At 40.9% G+C, this 27664-nt stretch overlaps 1 protein-coding gene across 1 annotated transcript in view; it reads right to left on the bottom strand.

The window, feature by feature from the left end:
• Positions 1-11949, bottom strand: part of LOC145397978 (glutamate receptor ionotropic, delta-1-like) — a 140577-nt gene extending 128628 nt beyond the window's left edge. The window contains exons 1-2 of the mRNA XM_080270952.1: positions 11910-11949; positions 11018-11778 (exon numbers count right to left, since the gene is read on the bottom strand). Coding sequence (XP_080127078.1) covers positions 11018-11778; positions 11910-11949 — 801 coding nt within the window. The remainder of the gene's footprint in view (positions 1-11017; positions 11779-11909) is intronic.
• Between the last annotated feature and the right edge of the window lie 15715 nt (positions 11950-27664).

The following is a 27664-nucleotide window of genomic DNA, read 5'->3' as shown; positions in this document are numbered from 1 at the left end:
GTCCATCATCGTTTCGTTCCACCTGCCCTGGTATCTGGTTTCCATCAACAAAATGTCCTGGTGGAACCGTTCACCAAGTTCCTCGTTGACTGCACCCAAGTTGCTTTTGAAAAAATCAAGGTGGGAATGAAGATAGTGCAATTTGATTGATATTCTGCATCCATACCAGTAGAATGCTCTGATCAGGTCATCGACGAGCTGTGCGGAATGTGGTCTCCTCTGGTTGCCAAGAAAACATTCCACAACCTCTCTGAAAGCATTCCAAACGCACTCTTAATCATCGGCCATTTTACTCTGAAGTTCACGACTTGCAACAGGGTTGCAATACGTCCGGATTTTCCCGGACATGTCCTGGATTTAGGTGTCAAAATCTTTGTCCAGGAGGAATTTTAAAATTTCTCCAAAAGTCCGGAATTTCAGCTTCCATCACTTTTTCTCGAAAAATTTAATATACTGTTAAACTCTGTAATGGCGAGAGAGAGAGAGAGAGAGAGAGAGAGAGAGAGAGAGAGAGAGAGAGAGAGAGAGAGAGAGAGAGAGAGAGAGAGAGAGAGACTTTCGTTGTTTTCGTCTGCTGGTAAGTGTTGCCAACTTGGCTGGTTTAGTGCTAGCAGCTACAGTAGGTAAAATATCATGCCTTTTCCTCTTGTTCAGCCACGAGTTTTTTTCATCGTGTTGTTATAGCCATAAAATAAACGGGAACTGCACACAATTATTGGCTTCGTTTTCATTTTTACTCTGTAGCATTTGTTATCCTTATGATCTTATCCTGCATCTAAGGTGTTGTTGCAGTTTAGTCATAATCTTGCCAACTTTGCCTGTTTTCCAATATATTGTAAAATAATTAAAGTAGGCTCTCCAATCGGACTGAGTCTGTGTAGGTTTATATCCAAGGGTTGGTTGGGGTTTATTGCTCACATAATGCCACTCAGAGATGATTGAGGCTGGTCACTCTCTTCTTAAATGTCAGGATGATGGATCATGGATAGATGGATGCAGTGTAGTAGCGTTGATGTATATACAGTACGAGGTGCTACCCAAAAGTTCCAGTAATTGGAATACTGTAGGAACCTAGGTTACCTTATCTCCTAGTTCTCATTGTCGCCTTAGAAGTAGTACCTTTGTGCATGAATACAATTGTTCCACCGTTTTTCCCACGAGTCCATGCATCCCTGGAAGGCTTCAGGCATGATGGTCTTGAGCACCTCCTGCAGTTCTGTCTGGATCTCTTCACTCGAGTCAAATCGACGCCCTTTCAGTCGTAATTTCAGCTTGGAAAACACGAAAAAGTCGCAGGGGACAAGGGCAGGCGAATAGGGTGGGTGGGGAATGACTACCGTGTTAGTGGAAATCAGGAACTTCCCGACAACAACTGATGTGTGGGCGGGGGCTTTGTCATGATGCAGGACCGAGTCCTTGTTCTTCCACTGTTCTGAACATTTGTGGCAGATGTTCTCCCTCAGACGCAAAAAAAATTCACAGTAAAACTTTCTGCTGACAGATTGATCGGGTGGGACGAATTCCTTGCGGACAATCCCTCGGATGTGGAAGAAAACGATCAACATCGACTTGACATTGCTGCAACTTTTATGCGCTTTTTTCGGCCTCAGTGAATTGGGAGACTTCCATTGCGATGACTCCTGCTTTGTCTCCAGGTCATAACACAAACCCATGATGATTCACCATTTATGAGCTTGGAGATGAAGGTGGCATCATCTCTGACCTGATTCTTGAGCTTCCAACAAACTGCAACGCGATGTGCCTTCTGCTCGTCACTTAGCAATCTTGGCACAAAGTTTGCAGCAATGCATCTCGTGCCCAACATGTCCAACAAAAGGCGTTGCACGCTCCCGTACGATAGTCCAAAGATATCACAAACATCATGGATAGTTTGTCTACGATCTGCAAGAATAGCCTGACGAACGTTTCCGACATTTTCTGGTATTGTTGCCATTGACGGTCATCCAGAACGGTCATCATTTTCGACGGATGTTCGTCCTTCCTTGAATCACTTGTACCAGAAAAACGTTCTGCTTTGGAAAATGGCATTGTCAGCAAAGGCTTGCTGAAACAACCGGTGAGTTTCTGTAGCCGTCTTGTTGATCTTGAAGTAGAACTGGATGCGGGTTCTTTGTTCCATGAGGTACTCCCCTGCAAAACTGCCAAACCACATACACACCACGTTACATTTGTAAGCATAGCTCAACAATACGTCTGCTCTCAAACACGGTCGGGGCTACACTGACGCACAGGGGGTGCTGCTGACTCCTCTTAGTGGCAAAAAGCAAAACTGCGAATGGCTGGCTCCCTCTGTTCAAATTACTGAACCTTTTGGGTAGCAACTCGTGTGTCTAGGTGTATATATATATATATATATATATATATATATATATATATATATATATATATATATATATATATATATATATATATATATATATATATATATATATATATATATATATATATATATATATATATATATATATATATATATATATATATATATATATATATATATATATATATATATATATATATATATATATATATCAGGGTTTCATAATGCCAAAAGCCCAAAGTTTGTGTTGGGGGAGGGGGTGCATGGCTTTCAGCAGAGGCATCTGCTATTTTGACTGTTCAGATATGGCAACCCTACTTGCAACCATTCTTCGTACTTGTGGCTCAGTGAATATGCCAGCTGTCACCTTTGCCACGCTCAAGTTGGAAAACACTGATCGGATATGCAGAAATGCATCACCATCCTTGCTGATGGCTTTCACGAATTGTTTCACAAGGCTAAGTTTTATGTGGGGCGGCGGTAGCAATACCCTTTCTCTGGAGATCAGTGGAGCTCTCAGAAAGATGCATTAGCCTGGTGTGAGACTCTCTGAGAGGCCAGTCTTTCCTCAAGAAATGTTCTGCATCGCTCCGGCTGTAGGAACGAATTCATTTTGAAATCCCTAAAAAAACTCCCAATTGTAGTCTGAGTACTTGATCTTTGTGAGACAAATCCTCACATTCTCATATCCTGCTTTCATTTCCACAGCATTTGTAACTGGAATTAATGGGAGTTCATGCAAAAGTACAGCTTTTAGACTCTTCACGGAACTGTCTCTGAAGAGTCGCCATTCTGAGGCCTTGTAATCTACTCCCAAGGCTTGGAACAAATCCTTAACATCAAAACAATAGCACAACGAAGTTTCTTTACAAAATTTGAGAGAAGGATGCAAACTTGCCATGACGATTCCTATAATTCAACTTGCATCTAGGATCCAACAAGTTCCATTCACGTAGACATGATGCCAGCAGCTCAGCACTGGACTTCGTGAGTCCTAAATCTCGGACCAAGTCATCCAGTTCTTGCTGAGTGGGAAAGAGTGGAGTGTCCCCGGAACATTCTCCAACATACAATTCATAATCACTTCCTCCCCGTCACTGACGATGTCCTCATGGTCAGACAACATCTGTGTCAGCAGGAGGGACAGGAATCACCGACTTATCATTGTGAGGCCCCAGAGAGATCGACGAAGGTAAATCTGAATATACAGTGTTCTTTCTGCCGTTAATGATCTTCGCACCAAATATATGAACCATGTGGCTCTCACCACACTCTCGGAACTGCGAAGGGGATCTTCTTTCTTGCTCCTCATAACCAAGCTTCAAGCACAGAGTGACAGCTACCACAAGTGTAGTGTGGAGCCCAGTCCTTATCTAGATCGCCTATTGCCACGCCAAAATATGGTTTGTATGCATTAGCAAATTTAGCATCAAGGTGGATATTGTGTTTGATCATCTTCAGTCCAATACTGTATATCCTCTACATACATTACAAAATGTTTCGGCTGACAGCTTGCAAGAACGGCTACTGGTCATTCTCATCAAAAGAAACACCTTTAGGAACTGCTCAAAAACACTTCAACCAGCCAAACTAGCAACGTCAGACTAGCTCATTGAAACTGGCTCGAGCTGCGTTCCATGACGCAAAAATGGTCATACCAGTGACATCTGCATGGATGCAGATGCTGTGTGTTCTTACCTTACCTAATTGTTATTACCTAATTGTATCTTTACAGGAATGAGTCAAGCTCCTACGGTCCCGTGTCTTAAACCATATTTATCGTACATATCCTTAAATTTGTGAATTGTTTTGGCACACACTTTTTCATTCGGTAGTGCATTCCATAGATCAATTGCTCTGTTTGGGAAACTGAATTTCCTTACGTCTTTATCACCTCTCTTCTTATGCAGTTTTTTGCAGTGTCCTCTTGCTGATGCTTCTCCATATGTTAAGTAATCATTTATGTCTATTTTCTCCTTCCCTGATATGCACTTATATAGCATTATCTTGTCACCTCTTTTCCTTCTCTCCTGTAGTGTTGGTATATTCAGTTTATTTAGTCTTTCTTCGTAGCTTAGGTCCCTTAAGCTTGGTATCCATCTTGTAGCGGCCTTTTGAACTTTTTCGATCTTGTCTATGTGCTTTTTGAGATGAGGACTCCAGACTACTGATGCATATTCCAGAGTTGGTCTAATGAATGATGTTATTATCCTTCTTAGCATGTCTTCATTTATGTATGTGAATGCTATTCTCATATTTGCAAGCAGTGTATACATGTTCCGTACCTTCTCACTGATGTGGTCAGCCGGAGATAGTCTGTTATTGATAATCACACCTAGGTCTTTCTCTCTTTCTGATGTCTATAGGGTTTTATTTCCTAACTTATAATCCCAATCAGGTCTTTTTCCACTTTTACCAAACTTGATTACATGACACTTGTCCACATTGAATTCCATTTGCCATGTACTACTCCATTCATGAAGTTTAATTCTTCTTGTAGCTCTTTACAAGAGTCTGTGTTAGTAATTCTCCTTTGTATTTTTGCATCATCTGCAAACATATTCAGATAGCTCTCATTTCCAGTGTTACTGTTTATATCATTTATATACACTAAAAACATGATTGGTGCCAGCACTGAACCCTGTGGTACTCCACTAGTCACTTCTTTCCATGATGAGTAGTTTCCTGTTAGTACTGTTCTCATTTCTCTTTTTATGAGAAAGTCTTGCATCCAACAAAACAGTTTGCCTCGAATTCCTCCTTGATGGTACAGTTTCCATAAAATTCTTTGGTGTGGTACTGTGTCAAAAGCTTTCTTGAACTCTAAATAGATACTGTCCACCCATCCTTCCCTTTCCTGTATTGTGTTTGTTACTCTGTCATAGTAGCTCAACAGATTAGTAACACATGATTTTCCTTTTCTGAAACCAAACTGTCTTTCTGTTATCATACTGTCTTCTTCTAGATGATTTACCCAAGCTTTTCTTATAAGCTTTTCTAATACCTTGCTTACAACACTGGTCAGTGATACTGGTCGGTAGTTGAGTGGATTTTGTCTATTTCCTTTCTTGAATAAGGGGACAATATTTGCTCTTTTCCAGATATCAGGTAGTTTACCTTGACTCAAGGATTTCTTGAAAATTAAAAATAATGGTTTACTTAACTCCTTTGCACATTCTCGTAGTACCCAACATGAAATTTCATCAGGACCATTTGCTTTTCCTTTGTCTAATTTACTTAACTCCTCCTGTATTACTTTTTCTGCTATTTGTATATCTGGTAGTATGTGTGGACATGCATGTTCCACATTGTGTGTGTGTGTGTGTGTGTGTGTGTGTGTGTGTGTGTGTGTGTGTGTGTGTGTGTGTGTGTGTGTGTGTGTGTGTGTGACGTGCTAAGCGATACGTCAGCCATTACATCGGCACGCAGTAACAAGACTGGAAATAAACAATTGTCAATTGTTGAAAAAAGAAAAAATACAGGTAGGCAAACAAAACATACACCACTGGAATCACTGTGGAAAACTGAGTCTAGCAAGACCAAAAATATTGAATAAAAAAATTCTTTGATACACAGTTAATCAAACTGTCTGCTATTCATGTTTATATATATATATATATATATATATATATATATATATATATATATATATATATATATATATATATATATATATATATATATATATATATATGAACCAGGCCTGATAATCGTATACCAAATGGAACCAGAGAGTGTACTGAATATTGTTACAGGAAAGCAGGTAGATGCTAAGCTTTGATGTTTCCTTAATGTGTATTCCTCTTTACTGAGCATCATTGCATATGATGTAATGGGCATGAAAAGAGCATTGATGGGAAGAAGTTACAAGGAAGCCGAGGCAAGATACTAAAATAAAGCAATAGATATGAGCTGCAAGACTTTCACAAGAAAAAATGATGCGGTATCAACATGATTTTTATATACGGTACTTTATGGCCCACCCATTGCAGAGAGGTTAAGTGCTGAAGAATGTGGACATCCTGAGAACATAAACCAAGCGATGGCTGGTGGTGATGGCGCGCACAATTCTAGCCATATGTAAACCTTTGTAAGACCAAGTAGATGTCTTAGTAGTGCATGGTTATAATGTTTACGAAAAATTTTGTGAACTACAGCTTTTTTATTGAATTACATCTGTACAGAGTGTTTAAAATTCATTTATAAGTAGTTACTAGCTTAAAATAGGAGAGTGAGTGAGAGAGAGAGAGAGAGGGGTGAACACAAATAATTACACGTGTGTCGGCGGCGATGTGACAACAGAGCTAACAGTGTGAGGTCCCAGAGCGGACCACCCAAACTGCCTTCATAAAATAGAACTACTATAGTTCCATCCAAACCCTCCTCGTCTTCTTCCCTCTCCTCTCCAGTTGTATTTCTGTTCTTCACCCTTTGTCACTACCAACAGCCGGGAGATACAGGAACATTGAGGTCTCGTTCTTGTGATGTATTCTTTGCTAGTATTTGTTTGAGTGAGCCTGGCAGTCTGTGCTTATTATATCAGTAGGCGAAATTGAACAAACATTTGTGCCCACTCCTCCTACTTCTCGCCCTCTCTCTTCCCTAGGAAAATGTTCCCATTCTCCTCATACTGTTCACTGAATCACGAAGCAGTATCAGAAACACTAAAGTTTCGAACTGCTGCATCATGTGTGGAGTAACGAGTGGGAGAAAGAGACTGTTGCATGGCATGAAACACTCGAATGTTGAGGAGCAAAAGGTTACAGGAATAGACAAGAAATAGAGAAGAGTGCGGTTTATTACGTAGATTAGCGTTGTGGGTGATATAAGGTAGACAGGGCGGAGAGAGAGAGGAGTGGAGATGAAGGATAGCGGGAGAGGGAAGGAGGAGGGGAGGGACAAGGAATGGATACGAGGGAGAGAAGTTTCATCACGCGAAAACATTCATCTGTCGTCTTTTGCACATTTTTACGCTTATCAGATATAAAGAATATTGTATTCTGGGTGATTTATAGTACTAATTCTTACAAACACGTCTTTAAAGCGTATAATAGCCTGTGTGGCAACTAGTTCCCATACACCGTTGCCAGACAAAACGACCCACATCACACGAGCAGGCTTGCAGCGAATTTGTGCTGACGACTGTACATTTCAGTGCACTGGGTAATATAAAAAATAAAAAAATTCACGAGAGACAATTTGCTACAGGTTATGCCACTTTTTTTTTTAAGTGACCGATTCTGGGCATAGGCTGCACAGCCTGCTTTCAAGACCCAGTAGTCCTACGTACCTTACACCTCTACATGTCACCACTTCGGCGCTAACACCCACCGTCCATGCTGAATACATGCTAGAGCTGTCTCATACAGGACTGGTGTATTGGTATTAGAGGGAGTATTTTTACATGTCGGCGGTTCTTCTGGTAGATCAGTAAAATCTGATATTTATGAAATTCAAATCCTTAAACTATTCCCTGCCCCAGCAGAATTTGAACCCAGGTCCGTTAGGACTGCAGACCAACTCTCTACCGATTGAGCCACCGCCACCCCCCTTTAGTTGCATATGGTGTGTAATTTAATTGTTCAGGGAGCTAACTACTCTCTTACACTTGTGTCTGCGTCAGACGTACTTCAGTCGAAGTTGGGGAGTGATGCTGTTGCGTTCCCAATAATACTGCAATCCTGCATTTTTCTGGTGTCTTTCCACAAAACAGCAATTCCTAACAGGCGTGGCATTAAACTTTAAAACAAATGATAGCCTAGAAATTGAACTATTGTAAAGAAAGCACTGTTGTAATCTTAACTCTTTAAAAATGCCACTCGGATGACTACATATCCTAGGGTTTAAGCTATGGACCCGCAAAATACTCCAGACTATATCTGCGTAAAGTAACAGAGTCTATATCCAATCCAGCTCTCGCACGTGCTTGCATATAAATAACACTGAAATCACAAACATGCTGTACAGTACTGCTTATTTTATTGAATAATTATAGGTATTCATGCTCGTATTTCACAATTACAAACCTTGACACGCATGCAATTAATAGTATATTCCTGGAGGAACACACATGTGTTCCAGAACTTCGAGAAGTATAGGCAAAAGCTTGAGGTAGATTGGACACTCACGAGTACCTTAGCTGTACAACTTTATTTTCCGTTCATGGCTTTACTGTAATGTGCATCGAAAGTCTTCATTCTTGCTATATTTACCAAACGGTTAGTGGAGACGTTAACAATACAACAATGACCACATCACAAATTTCAGATGAAATGTACCTCAGATAATTTGAGTGTAAATAGTTGCTGTTTTGATAATTCTGCAGCCAGTATGGTAAATGTGATATGAATGGAGATTTCTCTCGTAATTGCAGTTCATAACAGTGCATTACAGTAAAACTATAGTTTCCACAGGAGGTTGCTATACCGATAAAGGGTATGATATGGGTTTCATTCCGGCTACCGAAACATGATTTTAAGCAGTACGGGTAAATGTCGTGCTCAGTAGAGTTAAACAGCAATTTTCTTTTGGCTGACAACAGACGAGTTTACCCATCACGTGAAAACTTTTTCCGACACAGTGAAACGTAACTTTTATTTTGAGTAACGCCTGCTTACTTTACAAAATATATCTCCAGCCCGGTTGTGTAGTTTCTGGTAAATACGCTATGGTCTAAAGTATGGGTTGTTCCTCTGGGTAACACCTGGAGACATTATGCTAAAAAAAGGTTATTTTACTCATTAACTGGATATCCTACGGTGGAAAATAGTCCAAAGTGCTTTCTTTAGGACTGGTTTTTGCTACATCAACAGCATTTACCTCCTGATTACTCTCTACACTGACAATAGTCCTCATGAAAAATGGCCCTTGTATCACAGACCAAGACAAGTTATAGTGCCCCATGGAAGGATCATTCATATTTTCGACATATGCATTTTCTGTGGATGCATTAAGGACTCCAAGGTCTCTCACCCCCTTTCGACCGTTTGCCTCCACCCCGCCAACTCATCCCATTTTTCCAAAACACACAGGCACCCACCTCCCTCCCTTACACTCCTGACAACAAATGAATTTTTAAAATCTCTTCACTCACTGTGTCAGTGAATTCAGGTCTAGAGGAAGATGCAGAATGGAGCCAAATATACATTTACGTCGGTTGATGGCTTTGTAATATAGGAAACAATACATTTATTAAACAACATATGTGATTATATTATCAGAGTCAAATATTACCACCGCTATATCCATTAGCAGAAGCCTTGAGATGAAAGGATTTATTTTTCGACAGAAGCGCACACTAGGCAACTGTGCTCTTGAATGTAACACTGCCATACACAAGTGCTGGCTGGAAGATGGTTAACGGCTACCCCTTGCTGCAATAATACCTACCTACGTTTAACTTTTCCAAGCAGATCTTACATACATACATACACACACACACTCACACACACACACACACACTCATGTGTGTATGTGCTTCATGTTTTCTTCATTAAACATCCGTGTGTGTGTGTGTGTAATTCACCGGGTCGGTCAGGATCACTTGATGGTCGTGATGGTCAGCTTTTACCCTCCCGGAAGGGAGCTGAGAGCTCATAGTGTTCGATCTAAGGGCAAGGCTGTGACCTTCACAAACGCACACACCCGTCCCCTTGCTCCAGGGGGACAGTAACCACCCACTTCCTCAGTGAAACTTTTCGCAACCTGAGCGAGGCGCGAACTCCCGTCCACCAGTTGGCAAGCGAGAACGTTACCACTGCGCCAGCGAGCGGTGTGTGTGTGTGTGTGTGTGTGTGTGTGTGTGTGTGTGTGTGTGTGTGTGTGTGTGTGTGTGTGTGTGTGTGTGTGTGTGTGTGTGTGTGTGTGTGTGTTACAAATGAGCAAATGATCATGTCAAGATAACAGTCGTAACAGATAATACTGTACTGTATTATTCCACCTACTGTATAATACTGATTAACAAAAAAAAAAAAAAAATCTATTAACGGATGACTATTCTGATGTGAAAATAATGGCTTGGTAAGAGATACAAAATGACACGGCGGCTACTTCACCAAGTAAATAACGGTACAGTACCGCGTAATGAAATACACTGCGCCAAGAAGAAAGTTCAAAGTCTGCAGTTTTATTCCTTTATCAATGAATCGCGTTACAAAGTACACAAACATGCATGACAGTAACATATAAGACAAACATGTACAAGGTACACTCAGTGCAGTCTATGACGTGTTACAGAATGTGTCTATAGCTAGTAACAACGTGAATCAGTTTTCCTCATGTAAGTTTACGGTTGGTGATACACACGTAAGGCAATGGAATTGTGCAGAAGGCGAGGTAGTGCAGCTGGAATAAACGGAAGAACACGGCCAGCAGAGAGTGAGTGTCTTATTCTAACTGGAAAGAAGAAGAATGATAACAAGTGGAGGTAGACTGAGTGCAGTTGCTACAGAAACATGTTGAAAGAGTTTGATGACGGATTTGTGCTGCGGTCCCACTGGAAACAAACAATAATGACTAAATAAACGTTCTCACACAGCAACTAATACAACAAATGCTGTCAAGAACAAATTAGTTAACACATCACAAAGGAACAGAAGATGAGATCTGGAAATGAATGTTTAGTTCTTTATGACATAGGGTTAGTAAAGTGTTAATTGTGTCTGTGTGGTTTGTCACCTGGAGAGCGATACCGATGGGGTCGCTGACGTGATGGAGTCTGTGAACGAGGAACGCCAATGCAGAGGAAATCACCACCGTGGTGACAAACACCAGACCCCAGGTTAATGGGGAAAAGGGATAAAGAATGCTCCTCCATTGGGGTAATGGCTGAGGTACCTCCAGAATGATTCCAAAACAGGTTTCCCAATATGGGTAGGTCCAGTCAAACTCGCTGATTGCGTCAGCAGTAACTTCCTGTCCATGGATCACTAAATCTTTCCCTTTATACATCAGCTCAGCAAACAGTCCATCCCATGTCCCATTCACTTTGACGCCCCACTCTATTTCTTCCATATGGATGTATACCATGTGAAAGTTAAGTTTATTGGCTATAATCTGTGCAGCATCTAAGTTTACTCCGGTACAACTACCTTCTTTGTCCGAATAAAGGAATGGTAGTTCTATGCACATCACCGGCACCTTCAGAACTTGACCTCCAAAATCGTGGAAGCGAGGAGGAAACAGCGCCTGCAGGCTGTGAAATTTACCAGGACTCCAGACTCCCATGGGTGTCTTGATGACAGACTGACCCAGTTTCTCGTGGTGTATGGGTCTGGAGGTGTAGAGGAGGAGGCGGGTGTGGCTGGCACGGACTGCTGGCTGGAGGAGCAGGATAAACCTGGAGCGCTGAATGACAGGCTGGCTGAGGACAGTGGTGGTGTTGAGGTACGGGTCCAGGCAGAAGAGGACGAGGTAGCTGGGGTTCCAGTGTTTGTTGTCTGCCAGGAGGAGAAGGAAGGCGGTGGGGTCATTGTGGAAGAGGAGGATGACGGTGAGAAGAGAGCCTTGGGTATGGTGGGCGGGATGGGCGGTGCGGAGGAGTGAGTCCTGGGTGGCAAGGAGGACGGGCGTGTGGGAGGTTCCGACCGCCGACACCACCCGGCCCACATCCAACAGGGACTGACTGTGGTCGTCCGTGACCAGCAGAAGGTTGTGGCCTCGTAGCGACCCCGATACCAGTGTGGTAAGAGCGTCTTGAACCAGGAATCCGCCCTCTGAGGGAAGGAATTGTATAATAGAACGTGTTATTGCTCTAATCATGTAGTGGAGAACTACTTCATTTGTGGCACTGAAGAAACAGTGCTTCATAATAAAATGAAAAATTTGAATAGCATAAGTGACAGATGAATATGACTGAAAATGTAGGTGTTCAAGTAGTTCACCTGTTATAAATGAATTAACTCAATTTATGGAGTGCATACAGTGGATGCTTGGCTACAAATAATAGGCAGTGTATGGTGTTGCAGGAGTGTCGACTATTAAAGCTAGAGGAACAGTTCTGAAGGACTATGGAAGCTCAAGGTGCAGAGGAAGAGAAATGGGAAGTAGTTGGCAAGACAATTAGGAATACAGATATGAGTATTTCTGGTGTTAGATTGTTGTGCTGAGATATTCCTTGCCTGCGTAAATGAGCAACAGAAAGTCTAATAAATTATTTCTTTGAAATTATTGCTGTGAAAAGTCTGGTAGGGCTAGGTACAAATACTGGGCAGGACGGCCCTGTGGGGATGATTGTTTGCCTGTGGTTGATGGGACTGGTCTCCCAGTAAACAACAATAATAGCACCTTGAGGGGTTGCTAACCACAAAGCATGAGGAAAAAAGCGTCAGTCGGCACCAACTCGCTACTGCAGTTCCTCTCAGTGGGAAACAACACTTCCATTGGTGTAACATGATCTGTGACTCCCATGTAGGATTTCACTGCCACCTGCGTCCGCATCAGCACCAAGATACATTGTAACTCCTTCATTACCCCTTCATCAGTTCATCACCTTAGAACAGCGTCATCATCGACTACAACGGACTGCTCTAAACAAATGTCCGTGTGTGTGTGTGTGTGTGTGTGTATGTGTGTGTGTGTGTGTGTGTGGTGCTGCAGCCAGGATCTGGTAATTACTTCGGTGTATCTTTTTTTTTTCAGCTACTTTCCACATGTGACATGATGATGTTGATATGCTTGCAAAACGACCACCAGGATTACATATAACCTTAATGGAAGTGGAAATGTCCTAGGGTGTAATTATTTTCATCAGTTATTTTGTAAAAATGCTAGTTTTGTGTAATTTTATCATTACAATGGTGACACCAAAAGTTGTGGATAGGGAAGTGAATCTCTTAGTAAAATGCGAAGGCTGTAAAGTTGCACATCCGACATTGATATAATGTGTTGCTTGCTGATAAAGAAACAGGTGACGCATTGGCTTAGAATCTTATGAATAACTTAATGAAGGGGTCTAAAAAAAATGTGATAGGTATAACGTGTTGGTTGTTGACAGACGTAGTAATTCATACAGTGATGTGTTTGTGAATCGAACGTGACTTGGAGTGGCGGAGGAATGTAAGTATCTAGGTTCAGTAATGCCAAACAGAATTCCTCTGAATGAAATGCGGGCAGAAAGCCGAATATGGATGACGAAAGAGGCCTGCATGAAGGTATATTTGTACTCATATTACGTATGGATACGATATTTTGATGCGACATGAGTTTGAAGTGTCACTGGTGAGAGAGTAGTAAATGAGTGGGAACCTCTTGATATAAGGAATATCGTAACAAACCTGGACATAAATGACTGCTTTCGGCCCCTCATTAAAGGTATCAAGGACTGCAGTTGAGTTACAAAGACTGGACAGGATAAGGAATATAGATTTATAAAGTACGAATAAAGAAGTCTGTTGATTGAAGGGTAGGGGAGAGTGCTTTGATGGCATGGTTACACAAAATGCATATAGTGCACGAACTGGCTCCCGAACGCCTGTGATGATGTAGCTTTTTCTGAGAACATAAATCATTAATTGATATTATGGATATACTTAATTGCATACCATCCTAAAGGCAAAAGTTCCACGTAAGATCGTTCAACCCACGACATCACTGAACACAACCACACTGAAGATATCAAGTGCTACCCATCACCGCTGTTAAACACTTGAATACCCGTTTTATGGGAACAGCCAGATCAAATGAAAGAAATATATATATATATATATATATATATATATATATATATATATATATATATATATATATATATATATATATATATATATATATATATATTCCTTCTCATGTGAGCCCCTCCCACAGTGACTAGGCCGCCACAACACATTTGTCTACATCGTTCACTGGTTAGTCACACCACAACAACAATGAATCGACTGAATTTAACCTCCCAAAACAAGCGACTGCTATTTTCTTGTTTAACCATAATGAAAATATTATTGCATTACACCTCCTCAAGGACTGCTAACACAGGCTTACCCGGTAACACCTAATCGGTGGTAGGTGGGGACTGAGTGGAGGAATGCCTCGTCACGGACAGGAGGAGTATTTATAAGCACTGCTCAACTGAAGTGGTTAACAATCAAGATGGAGTTGATAGTAAATGGAAAAAAGAAATGTTTGCAATATTAGTTACATGATATGGAGACCTGTTTGTTCTGTGAAATGTGTGTGATTGCTTCTTCCCAGTCTTTTTAGTCTCTCCAAGAGTTTGTATTTGTTCTGTACACGCTCACTTATAGACTACCTCTGCAGATACGACTGTAATTTATAATAAGAACTGTTAAATCACCAGTTATGAGGAAAGTTAAGAGGAAGTAGTCACTCTCTCTGAAAAGAAAGCGAACGAAAGTTGGAAGCATGTTCGTAATAATGCAACGCCACACCACGCCTCGAGGTTGACAGCATTTTTTCTCTACTCGGACAATTGATAGCGCAGCTGGGATAAGTCTCTCCCCTGCTCGCTGGCCAGTCACAGTCGACGGTTGAGTACGAGTATTGTTGGGAGCAGGAGTCATGTTGTGTTCGTCGAGGCAGGACTTGTTGCGTTTTACTGTGGGAATTTCTATTTTACCTTATGAATTCGTGTAATCATATTTCCTGGGGAACCTTCAGTTATCAGTAGCTTTATGAATATTTCACCTTGTAAATATGGCACATTATTTGTGACTGGACACTGTGTGTGTGCGTGTGTGTGTGTATATATATATATATACCTAGGTCACTTCCCCCAAAGAGAGGGAGGTAGCCGAGACAGGAAGGCACACACCCAATTTACTCATCCACACACACACACACACACACACACACACACACACACACACACACTCATTTACATCATAGCTCCAAGGGGACAAAGGACAGATCCTCACTGCACTACACCACACGAGGGTCAACTGCGCAGTGCAATGAGCAACATCCGCAGCAGGGCCCGACAGCAGAGCTGGGTCCATCATAATGGACCCATACCCTTACCCGCACAGAACCTGATCAGCTGATCAGACCAAATGTGGGAGAATTTCCTCTCGGGGCTGCATCACCATTTATTAATTCACAATTTCTCTCCAATCATTTGTATCACACGCAGCCACTCTTCCTTTTCAAAAGACATCCCTCTCTCATCCAATGCTATCTTCACACTGTCCATCCATCCTATTCACGATCTTCCTCTCAGCCTTACACCTCTCACATCAGAGCCAGTTATCTTTTTCACCAATTGCTCATCTCCCATTCTCTCCATATGCCCACACCATCACAACACCGTCTGTTCTTCTCGATCAGCCAACTCCTGCAAGACGCCAGTTCACTTTCTCACTTCATCATTTCTGACTCGATCCATACACGTCACTCCACACATACTCCTCAGACACCTCATCTCCATTACGTTCAAACTTTTCCTTTTTGCTACACCCATATTCCATGTTTCAGCCCCATATAATGCAGTCGGTACCACAACACCCTTGTACAGCCTTCTCTACATCCATTGTAAACAAACGCCATCTGAACACTGTTTTCATTCCTCCCATCACCTTTCCTACTTCATTCATTTTCAACATCATTTCTGCATCTATTCTTCCATTCACAGCAACATGTGACCCTAAGTACTTAAAACACTCTACCTCCTCAAGCAACTCACCATTCAAAACTATATTCATCCTCCTACCATCTACCAACCTCATGCTCTTCATCACTTTACTCCTATTCTCATTTACTCTCAATTTCCCACTTTCACACACCCTCCCAAACTCCTCTACCAACTTTCTCAATCTCTCTTTTGCATCAGCCACCAGTGCAGTATCATCCACAAACAGCAGCTGATTCAGGTGCCACTCTCTACAATTAACATTCACCAGACTCCACCTTACACTCTTGCATCACCTTCCTTACAACACCATCCATATACATATTAAACAATCAAGGTGACATCACACATCCCTGCCGTAGCCCCACTCTCAGGGGAAACCAATCACTCACAGTATTTCCCACTCTTGCACACACTTTACTATTTACATCAAAGCTTTTCACTCCATTTATTAACCTACTATCCTCCATACTATCTCAAAACAGTTCTCAAAGCCTCCCTTTCAGCTCAGTCATATGCTTTCTCCAAATCCATGAACGAGAAACACACATCCTTACCTTTCACTAAATACTTTTCACACACCTGTCTCACAGCAAACACCTGATCCACGTATCCCCTCCCTATCCTAGTCACACTGCTCATCACTAATCACTCCATCTGTACCCTCTCGAAATCTCTTAATTAACACTCTAACATACACCTTACCTACAACACTCAACATACTTATACCCCTAAAACTAGTATATTCTTACTTATCACCCTTAACTTTATGCAATGCAACCACATAAGCACTTGCCCAGTCAACTGGCACCATACCTCTCACAAAACACACATTCAACAATCTTACTAACCACTCAACGATAGTCGCTCCACCACTTTTCAGGCTTTCCACAGCACACCCATCCTTACCTGCAGCTTTATCTGTTTTCATCTCCTTTACTGCCTCCTGCACTTCCTCCATCGTGATCAAAGAATCATTCATCTCTTTCAACACATTTATTCCTTGCATCCTTCCATCTGCCACGATCTCAGCCTCCCATTTTTCCTCTACATTTAGCAATCTTTCCAAATACTTCGCCCATCTCTTCCTTACTGCATCCATCTAAAAAAACATCCTTCCATCCTTTGTTTTTACTCGCTATTCCTTCTCAGACTCTCCCTTTTGCACCCTTTTCACCTCCTTCCAAAACATTATTTTTATTCTGTTGAAAACTCTCAGTCAACTGCCTACCCAATCCCTCATCTGCTGCCACTTTACCATCACGCACATTCTCGCCCTAATCCTCTTTTCCTTATTCCTCTCATATGACACCTTATCCTTCCTCTTCAGCCACACTTCATATGAACGTCTATTCTCAGCCACAGTCATACTTACTTCCTCGTATCATCATTCACTTCCCTTTTTTACACCATCACACATTCGTCTCATACAACACACCTCTTCCGCATGCCCCACCACAACATTCTTGAACAGCTACCATTTCTCCTCCATACTGCCATTTTCCTAATCTTTTACAGTGTTCCACTCATCATTCAATTTCTCCTTATACTTTATCATTTTCTCTCTTTTATCCAACTCACTCACTTTCAAAACATCCCTGCCACACCTAACTCTCCTAGCTCTCACCCACCTCATACCTACTCTCAACTTTCCCTCCACCAGGTACAGTAGTGGTCAGACATACCTCCACCCTCCCCTCTCAAAACTTTCACATCTAACAATCATCCTATTACATTCCTGGACACAACCACATAGTCCATCAGTGTTCTATCAACAACCCTTCCACCTTCCACCCTCCTGTCTCAAACATGGTATTTCCAGTCACCATCTCTCGCTCAACACACATCCCTATCATTCGTTCCCCATTTTCATTTCTTCCAGGCACACCATGCATACCAGCTACATCGTCAGTTGCTACATTTCCCACTCTAGCATTCAGATCTCCCATCATTACCACATTCACATTCGTCTCAGAACTCTGCAGACACTAATCCATATTAATCCAGAAAGACTCCCTCTCTTCTTCATCCCTGTCGCTACCAGGCCCATATGCATTCACAAATGCCCACAACTCACGTTCAAATTTCGCTTTCACCCACATCAGTCTCGATGACACCTCCTTCCATTCAGTCACACACTGCTGCACTTGCGGGCTCACTAACAAGATCACACCTTCTCTCGCCCTTCCTCCATCAACACCTGGCATCCTTCTATTCACATTTCCATACTTAAACTCACCTTTCCCTTTCATCTTTGTTTCACTGAAAGCTAACACATCTAACTTTCTTCTCACAAACATACTCCCAATCTCCTCCCTTTTAGCCTGAATCGTACTACATTCACGCGCATCATAGACCCAATATTCATGGTATGGGAATAACTCAATTTCCCATCCCTTTCTATATATATATATATATATATATATATATATATATATATATATATATATATATATATATATATATATATATATATACAGTAACGGTATATAAATGTAGAGAGAGAGAGAGAGAGAGAGAGAGAGAGGTGGCTGAAAAGGGTACATGTGAATGTGTGTCAATATACAGTAGGAGACAGGGTCGGCAAACTTGCATTTGGATGGATATGGTAAATAGGAAAGTGAAGTATGAAAGTAAAGAAGCTACCAGTAAAGAATTTACAAGATATGGATATACTGTAGATGGATGACAAGATCCACCTTCTTGTTATTACTTTGTAAACGACTTACGGCAGTGTACAGTATATCCTACTGTACAGGTGTATGAGGAGGGTATGTATAAATTAAAATAAAATAAAACAAAATACATAAATGCGAATGAAAGACTAAGATCAAGGTAGCGGGTTGAAACACGTAGCTATGTGACTGAGAAAGAACGTGACTGCATGGTTGGTGTGGATTAGGGTAAAAGTAATGGAGAAATGCGTGTTAATCATATACTGTAATATGGATCAAGCAATGAGGGGGAATGGATAAAAACGAATGATTTTTTGAAGAGTTAATGGAGTCTGTGAGTAACACAGAAAAAAAAAAAAATCAGTACCAGTGGTGTAAGATTTGAATGCATGTTTGGGGGGAAAGATGACGAAAATATAACTGGGGAGCAAGTGGTGCACAGAGTATATGAGAAGAGGGAATTTCGTTTAGATCTATTAAAGGAAAAAAAATTGGTAAGTGGACTTTCTCTAAAGTTGTCCTAAGCATATACATGATTGCAGTGCTTGTTTTCGGTTGTCACTAGAATGTTTGTCTCTTATGAAATTTTTCATTGTCTACTTATAGAATATTTTGTTACAGTATGGAAGAGAAGTAATATGTGGAAGTCCAGTTCACATTGGTCTAATGTATATAACAATACAGCAGTATGTGTCCATTAATAACGTGTGAACCACAGTATAACGTGATGTACAATATAGTGTGTGTAGAATACATTATTATATGAGCTGACGTATAGATTTTATGACTGTCTATGGTGCTCTACAGCGCAGTAAGAACTACATTACAGTGTGTGCACAGTATGGAGTGTGCCACAGTATACTGCGTGGTGCAGTAAAGTAAGTTGTAAAGACAGTGTGTGGAACAGCGTAGTGTTTACGAAAGCAGTGTCTGATGCAGAATAGTGGGCGTTGCCTTGGCGGTATTAGTCAGTGTGCTGTACAGAATGACATGCTATACAGTATTCTGTGCACTACAGTATAGTGTGCACTTCAGCATACAATACTGTGCTGCAGCATGGTTTGCATTACAGTATCTTATGCACTAAAGTATAGTCTACACTACATTATACTGTGTGCTGCACAGTAGTGTGAGGTATAGTATGCTGAGTGTGCCTCACCTGTCAGCACTAAAGATTTAGTGATGAAGGCAGCCACGGCAGGGACGAGGACTAGGTACTCGTTGAGGAGGAGCAGGCAGAGTTGCCTGGTTGAGTGCGTCATGGCTAGTGAGGCAGCGCCGCCTCCGCTCTCACCATTACACCCATACAGTGCTCACCTTTAAGAGCAACGCGACCTCTCTCCTCTTGCCAAGGCGCACGTCTGAATACACCATTGAACAGCTAATCTGCCTGTGGAGATGAGCCTGCTGAATTATGATGGCACAATTAGCATAACAACTGCTTGTTGTTGGATCCTGGTTTAAGTCAGCGACTGACCCGTCAGAGATCGAGCAGGTGAAAACTTTCTTATAAAAACACGCCAGGATCAGTTTTGTGCAGGGGAGGGAAAAGAAGGATATGGGAGGAAGGAGAACAGTAACGTTATTTTCTTTTCAGTATCATGGCAGTCTTTATCAGTATACTTGTGTCCTTCCTCAGCGGACAATGTGTAGAGCAACTAGTATTATGTCAGTTAATTTTTCTCCTACTTCACGCATTGAATAATGGGATGTATACCAAGTCATCAGTCCTGCGTATTATCAGTGCTACACTTCTTACTTTTATTTAAATTAAAGTTCGTTGTCCAGTTGTTCTTGTTCTAAATTCTAATACCATTTAGAATGTTTCGTGAGAGAACAGAAATATTAACCTTTTTAAGTGACTGACTTTTATCATGGTATTAAGAAAGCTAAATTCTTCAGAGTGAAGTCCATTCCCTAGACGTGCTGTTGATTGTATGTGCGTTCAAGAAGAAGGGTAGATCAATTTTGCCTAAGTAAATTGTCTTTTTTATTCTTTAGTCAGTAAAAGGAGACTAGAGTCATATAGGGCTAAAAATATGTTGTATGCAAAGGGAGAAAAATACATGGCGACCTAATTGCATGTCACGTGATAACACCTCTTTGAGCCCTGGGGCGTCTTATTCTTTTTATTCCTGTCATCTCCAGCCGACTTTAGTCAATTTAGGGGTAGATTTTTCAAACTAGAATTGTCTGATATAGTCTAGATGATTTAGACATTTTGCTTCATTACGAGACGGGTTTCTTAATTCAAATGTAAATCGCTGGTACCGGCAAGAGTAAAATGGACAGGGCGTCACCCACCTTTTATTGGTTAACGATGCCGGGACACATTTACTTTGAAATGTTGAGGAGCTCATAGACAAAATAACTGGAAAAACTAGAAAGCACTGAGAGAGCGCATACCTCCGCCAGTGTCATTAAAATGGATCTGGATCCGGATCTGTGGATATAGGATCTGGATTCGGCTCCTCCTCAAAATTTAATAAGTTCTTTGTTGGTCCATGGTCCACCTTTCCACAAAATTGCACTAAAATTCATTGAGAACTTTGGAGATATTGTTTTGGATACTCCGGGTCCGGATACGGATCTGTCCCAAAATTATGCATTTCTTCCTTGGCCCATGGCCAGCCCTTCGACAAAATTTCATCAGTAACCGTTCATAACTTTGTAAGTAAAGTTGCTAACAGACAGACATATAAACAAACAGACAGACAAACAAACCAACACCGGAAAACATAACTTACTTCGCGGAGGTAATGATTTGAAGATTTATTCCAGCTTATAAAGTTATCAGCCACATAATTTCTCGCATTTTATCACCACTGTCATTTGCTGACTCCCTATACATTACCATCCGGTTCATTTAACATCGAAGTCTCGCATGAACACTGGACTACTTTAGAACACTGGCTGTCCAGTGACCCAAGACATCAGTCAAGGGGAGGGTCATATGTTGTGTGCATTGATCCGAAACACGAGATGGTGGATAGAGGTGATACAGGTGCTTAGTTCACGTAACATCACCTTAGCCGGGTAGAGGGGAGGGGGAGGGAGCAAACATCGCATCCCTGCACCTGCCAAAACCCCATTTAGCGTAAGCCCACTGTACCTTATCGTCGTTAACATGAACCATCTCAGGTCCACTGGTGAACATTGACCTCTCCATGACTTCCTGCACTGTGCTGAAATCCTTCATGCCATGTCTGGATACTCTTCTCTCTTGGTGGTTGATGATGGCGACCATCATCCACTCACTTGATGTAGTGCTGCCTAGTTCTTCCTTCACCTTTATCGATCTTTTTATGTGTCTGCTCTCCTCTCTGTCTGTTTCTCCCATCCTCCCTATCACTTTTTATTACTCTTCTTTCTACTTCAGGTGACTCTACATTGAATGACAAACCTCGTTGTTTCATGTAACTCATGAAACCATTTCCAATGCGGGTTGACAACCATAGCACCAAATAAGTGGGTAATGCAGAGGTAGATGGAGAAAAGTATATGCAGTATCCACCCAAGAATCAAACTTCCACACTCTTCCTTTTCCCTAGCTGTGACAAAGTGCTATGTACACCGTGAGGGAAAACTAGTTAAATGCATGAAACGTCCCTGAAGACACGACTGCTTACCTGAGGTTGATGGGTCAGCTCGGCCAGACAGACCTGGGTAACACAACACCACCAACGACTACTGTCTCATCTCTAAACCTGCTGTGTATATTAGTATTACTTAAACTTATTGAAACGGTGTCAGTTTTTTGGTCTTTCTCTTAGCTTCTCTAGTTACAAGGCCCTTCCATGTCCTGTATATGTGTGTGTGTGTGTATATATATATATATATATATATATATATATATATATATATATATATATATATATATATGGTACAATAAAAGCTCGATTAACTGGAATGCATGGGGATTTTTCCATTCCGGATATGGAATTTTTCGGATAACCGAATGTTACTCTTAGAAATTTTCTGGGAGGTCAAACAAATGAAATAGTATTAGATACAGTACAGGTAAGATACAGTACAGGTACACTACAATGCTCAGAAAAGACAGCAAGAGAAATTATACAGGACTGAACACAAACCAGCAAACATTACCAAAAATTATTTAAAGAAAAATTTATCATATGTTACAGGCCAAATTAATTTTGAAAACTTAGCTGCATACACTACTTTATCCTGTACTGTACAGAACTAATCAAGAATTATAGGGGGATCATCAGGATCATGAGAAGAGGAGTCAGACAGTGGAGAAGGAGAAGTGGAAGGAACAAGGTCAGGAGCTGAAAAAGTGGAAGGAACTGGGTCAGGAGCTGAAGAAGTAGAAAGAACTGGGTCAGGAGCTGAAAAAGTGGAAGGAACTGGGTCAGGAGCTGAAGAAGTGGAAGGAACAGGATCAGGAGATGAAAAAGTAGAACAGGGTCAGAAGCTGAAGCGGAGGGCGAATTTGAATTGGTGACGACGGGTATCCGGAATATTTTCAACCCCATGCCTGATTGAATTTGCGTTCTGGCTATACAGATGTGCCAGTGCATCGGACGCCAGTTAATCGAGCTTTTAATATATATATATATATATATATATATATATATATATATATATATATATATATATATATATACACACAGTATATAAGAGCTGCATTATTTGTTCGTTTATTTGTTTGTCCTTCAGTCACTCCCAAACCAAGGGCCAGAGAGTCCCAGACCCATATATATTTTGAATCACGGTGACCCAAGGATGGTTTTTTTGGATCAAAATTTAGATCTGCGTCATTTGAGGTCACCCGTGCAATGCCCAGTACCCCTACAGCCCAATTTCTGGCTTGGAAACTCACATGACCTCCACTTTGGACATAAGAACATAAAAACATAAGAGAGGATAACTGCAGTAGGCCGGTTGGCCCATGCTAGGCAGCTCCTAGAAGAGTAACTGAACTACTAGAATGAGATAAGGATAGCAAAGAAGAAGGCTCTCCCCCGCCCTCCAAACCCTCCAGCCGAAGCCGGTAGGAAAGAGTCAGAAAGAACACCAAGCAGTATAGAAAAACTGGCGTGGACATTTCACAGGAAAGTGTGAAAGGAGAATAGAGACTATCATAGTGTAACCTGAAAAGGAAAAAATATGAATTAGTATTGGTTATAAGATTTTCTTTTTCCTATATCCATCCCTTATTTGTCATATGCTTATCTAGCCTATGCTTGAAACTCTCAGTGGAAGAGGCAGCAACTACTTTACTAGATAGCTTATTCCATTCGTCTACTACTCTATTACCAAACCAATTTCTACCTATTTCCTTATTGAAACGGAATTTTTCTAGTTAGAAACCATTATTTCTAGTTCTATCATGTATGCTTACTTTAAGTACCTTGCTAATATCTCCCTTATTTATACCCTTCATCCACTTAAACACCTCAATTAAGTCTCCCCATACTCTACGCCTCTCTAGCGAATGCAGACTTAGTCTTTTCAGTCTGTCTTCATATGACAGGTTCCGGACGTCATGTATCATTTTTGTCATTCTTCTCTGTACGTTTTCTAAAGAGTTAATATCCATTCTATAGTAATGACACCAAAATTGTACTGCGTAGTCTAAATGTGGCCTTACTAATGCTAGATAGAGTTTCAGTATTACTTTTGATGATCTATTGCTCACGCTTCTCGAAATAAATCCTAGGACCCTATTTGCTTTATTTCTCGCATTAATACACTGTTGCCTTGGTTTGAGGTCGTTGCTAACCATAACTCCTAGATCTCTCTCGCATTCCGATTTGGTAATTTCTTTGTTATCTAAGCTGTATTTAGTATCTCCAACGGTCTTGCCTACGTTAAGTACTTTACATTTTTCAACGTTAAATTCCATTTGCCAAGTTTTAGACCATTTGGACATTGTATCGAGGTCTTTTTGTAAGTTACGGCTGTCTTCAGTTGAGTTAATGATACGCACTATTTCTGTATCATTGGCAAATTTGCTGATCCTGCTGTTGACTCCTAAGTCTAGATCATTTATATATATAATAAATAATAAGAGACCGAGTACTGAACCCTGTGGTACACCGCTAGTTACTAATTCTCAGTCCGACTTAGTTCCATTTATTAATACTCTCTGCTTTCGTCCTTTCAGCCAGGATTCTATCCATTTTAAGATATCGCCGTCTATACCGTGTGCTCGAACCTTTTGTAACTAACCTTTCGTCTGGGACCCTATCAAAAGTTTTACTAAAGTCCAGATAAATAACATTGTAAGCTTTATCGCTATCTACTGCCTTACAGACCTCCGAGTAGAATGACAACAACTTTGTGAGGCAGCATCGTCCTTGCCTGAATCCATGCAGACTTTCGTTTATAAGATTAAATCTTTCTAAGTGTTCTCTAATCTTATTTGCCAAAACTGACTCTAATATTTTTCCTACTATTGACGTTAGACTTATCGTACGATAATTCGATGCAGCTGATTTATCACCCTTTTTAAAGATGGGCACTACGTTTGCGGTCTTCCATGCCTCTGGAACTTCTCCTGAACTTAAAGAGTCGTTAAATAATGTTAAAAGTGGCTGACATAATTCTTCTTTGGTTTCTTTTATAATTTTTGCATATATATCGTCCGGACCTGGAAATTTTTGAGGTTTTAACTTAGTAATTTCTTTCAATACGTCCTCCTTACTAATGGTTATTTTACTAAGAATATTTTCCGTATTCTCATCGTAAATATTTGCTGCTTGAGGGACCAGGTCTAGATTTTCCTTGGTGAATGCTGATATGAAATAATTATTTAGGATGGAGCACATTTCTTTATATTCACTCGTAATGTCACCTGATTCTGTTCTGAGTGGTCCTATCCTATCTTTATTTTTCGTACGGTACATTTGATAAAAACCCTTCGGGTTTTCTTTTGATTCACTGGCAACCTTAATTTCATAACATCTCTTTGCCTTTCTCATCTCCCTCTTTACTTCTCTATTTCAAAAAGTGTACCGGTTATGTAAGTGTTCCTCTCCACTTTTTATTTTTCTATATATTCCTCTCCTTTGGCCTATGAGAGGTTTTAATCTGTTGTTTAACCATCTTGGTTCTGAATTATCCATTCTAAACGGTTTTGAAGGGATATATCTATCTTGGCCTCCGTGTATTATATTTATTAACTCGTTATACTTCTCACTGGTCGAACGTCTGCTTGGTACTGGAACTGAGTTAATTCCCGTCACCTGGACTACATTCCCATCTACCACCTCCCCCTTCACAGACACCTGACGGACATTCCCACGTGTTTCCTGTCCTTCACCTATGACCTGAGGTTCCCCACTGACCTGGCATTCCCTCAAATAGCTAATCTCCCTGTGGAATACCGTTCGAAAATAAGCTCTTAAGCCATCGAAATCTCCTAGACAAAAGTTAGGAACGGTGGAGGTATTTTCAGTGGAACAGACATCCCAAATAAATTTGAACTTAATTTCTTCATGATCGCTATTACCAAGTCGTCCACCAACCTCTATACCACTAATGATATTTTCTTTATTAGCTAAAACCAAATCTAGTATATTATTACCTCTGGTGGGCTCCCTGACATACTGATAAAGGAAATTATCCTGTACTTCCTCTAAAAATTCCTCTGACTTTGCATCTCCTGTCTGATATCTCCAATCTATCCTTGGCAGATAAAGGTCCCCTACAATTATTACTAAGCTGGACTGTGATGCTTTCCTAATTTCCTCCCAAAGGTATTTACTATCAGCTGTACTTACTTTAGGAGATCTGTAAATTGCTCCTAAGACTAATTTCTCCCTATTGTTACTAATTTCAACCCAGACACTTTCTGTGTCCATATTTACTTTAATGTCTGCTTTATTGTAACAGTTTAATGAATCCTTTACATAAATAGCTACCCCTCCCCCCTTTCTTCCCTGACGGTTTGACACAAAAATATTATAGCCTTTTATCTGATATTCTGCTAAAAATTCTCGAGTGTCTGTATTCATCCAAGTTTCACTAATAACGGCAATGTCTATTTTCTCTGTACAAATTAAAGCCCTCAGTTCATCCATTTTATTACGTAAACTCCGGCTGTTTGTGAAGTACACTTTCAGATTATTACGAGTAGTTATGCCTCTACTTTGGCATTTACTGTTATTAATTTTATTACTAACTGGGAAACTCTTTACTATCCTAATATAACAATTTTTTATACTATCGCTTATCGCCCTTCTATCATCGCCTGCTCAATTTGAGGTGCCTGAGTGGATGTATCTACACTAATGGTTGAACTTTTGTTCTTAATTTTGCAAGTCTTGATGCATCTATCCAAACATGGTAATAATGATTTCTGACTGTAGTTGCTGAAACTTCCTGTACACCTACTTCTCAACCTCGAAAAAATCCCTCCAACTCCCTATCTATCATTCCAGCTAAATCAGTAACTCCCTGCCTGCTAAGATGAGTCCCATCCCAACTACACAAGGCACTCCGTCCATAAAACCGGTCCCAGCTGTCTATGAAAGGTATTGCATTATCTTTGAAATACCTTTCAAGGCGGCAATTAAAACCTATTGCCCTGCTCAACCATGTGAGGACCTCCAAGGTCATTTGAGGTCACCGGTCAGAGATCATTTGAGGTCACGGGAAATGCATGCTCAAACAACTGGACCCAGCAGCCCAATTTTTGGCATCGAGACTCACATGACCTCCAGTTACGACATAAGCTATGTTAGTTTGACCTACGAGGTCATTTGAGGTCACTGGTAGGTCATTGGAGGTCACTTAAGCACGCACACCTACTTCACACTCCCAATCTCTCACACATTCCCTCTTGCGTATGATCTTGTTCAACCAGCATATTGTATATGCACTTTGAATTTTGAAGTACTTGCCCAGTTGTCCTTTTTGTTATTTCATTATGCTCAGTTTTGACATTCCATTCGAAATCTGTCCGTCCGTCTGCCTGCCTGGCTGTTAACAATTTTACGTGAAAACTGCTGGTGTGATTTTGACAAACTTACGGTGATGACGGGGTGTGACCTTCAGATCACCTGACTATATTTTGGGCCAAATTGGGCCAAGGCCCAA

This window comes from Coenobita brevimanus, chromosome 44 (genome assembly GCF_032717465.1).
Source record: "Coenobita brevimanus isolate Jiangsu-jjx chromosome 44, ASM3271746v2, whole genome shotgun sequence".
NCBI lineage: Eukaryota > Metazoa > Arthropoda > Malacostraca > Decapoda > Coenobitidae > Coenobita > Coenobita brevimanus.
The sequence above is the reverse complement of the archived record's forward strand: the minus strand, read 5'-3'. Positions and strand labels throughout refer to the sequence as shown.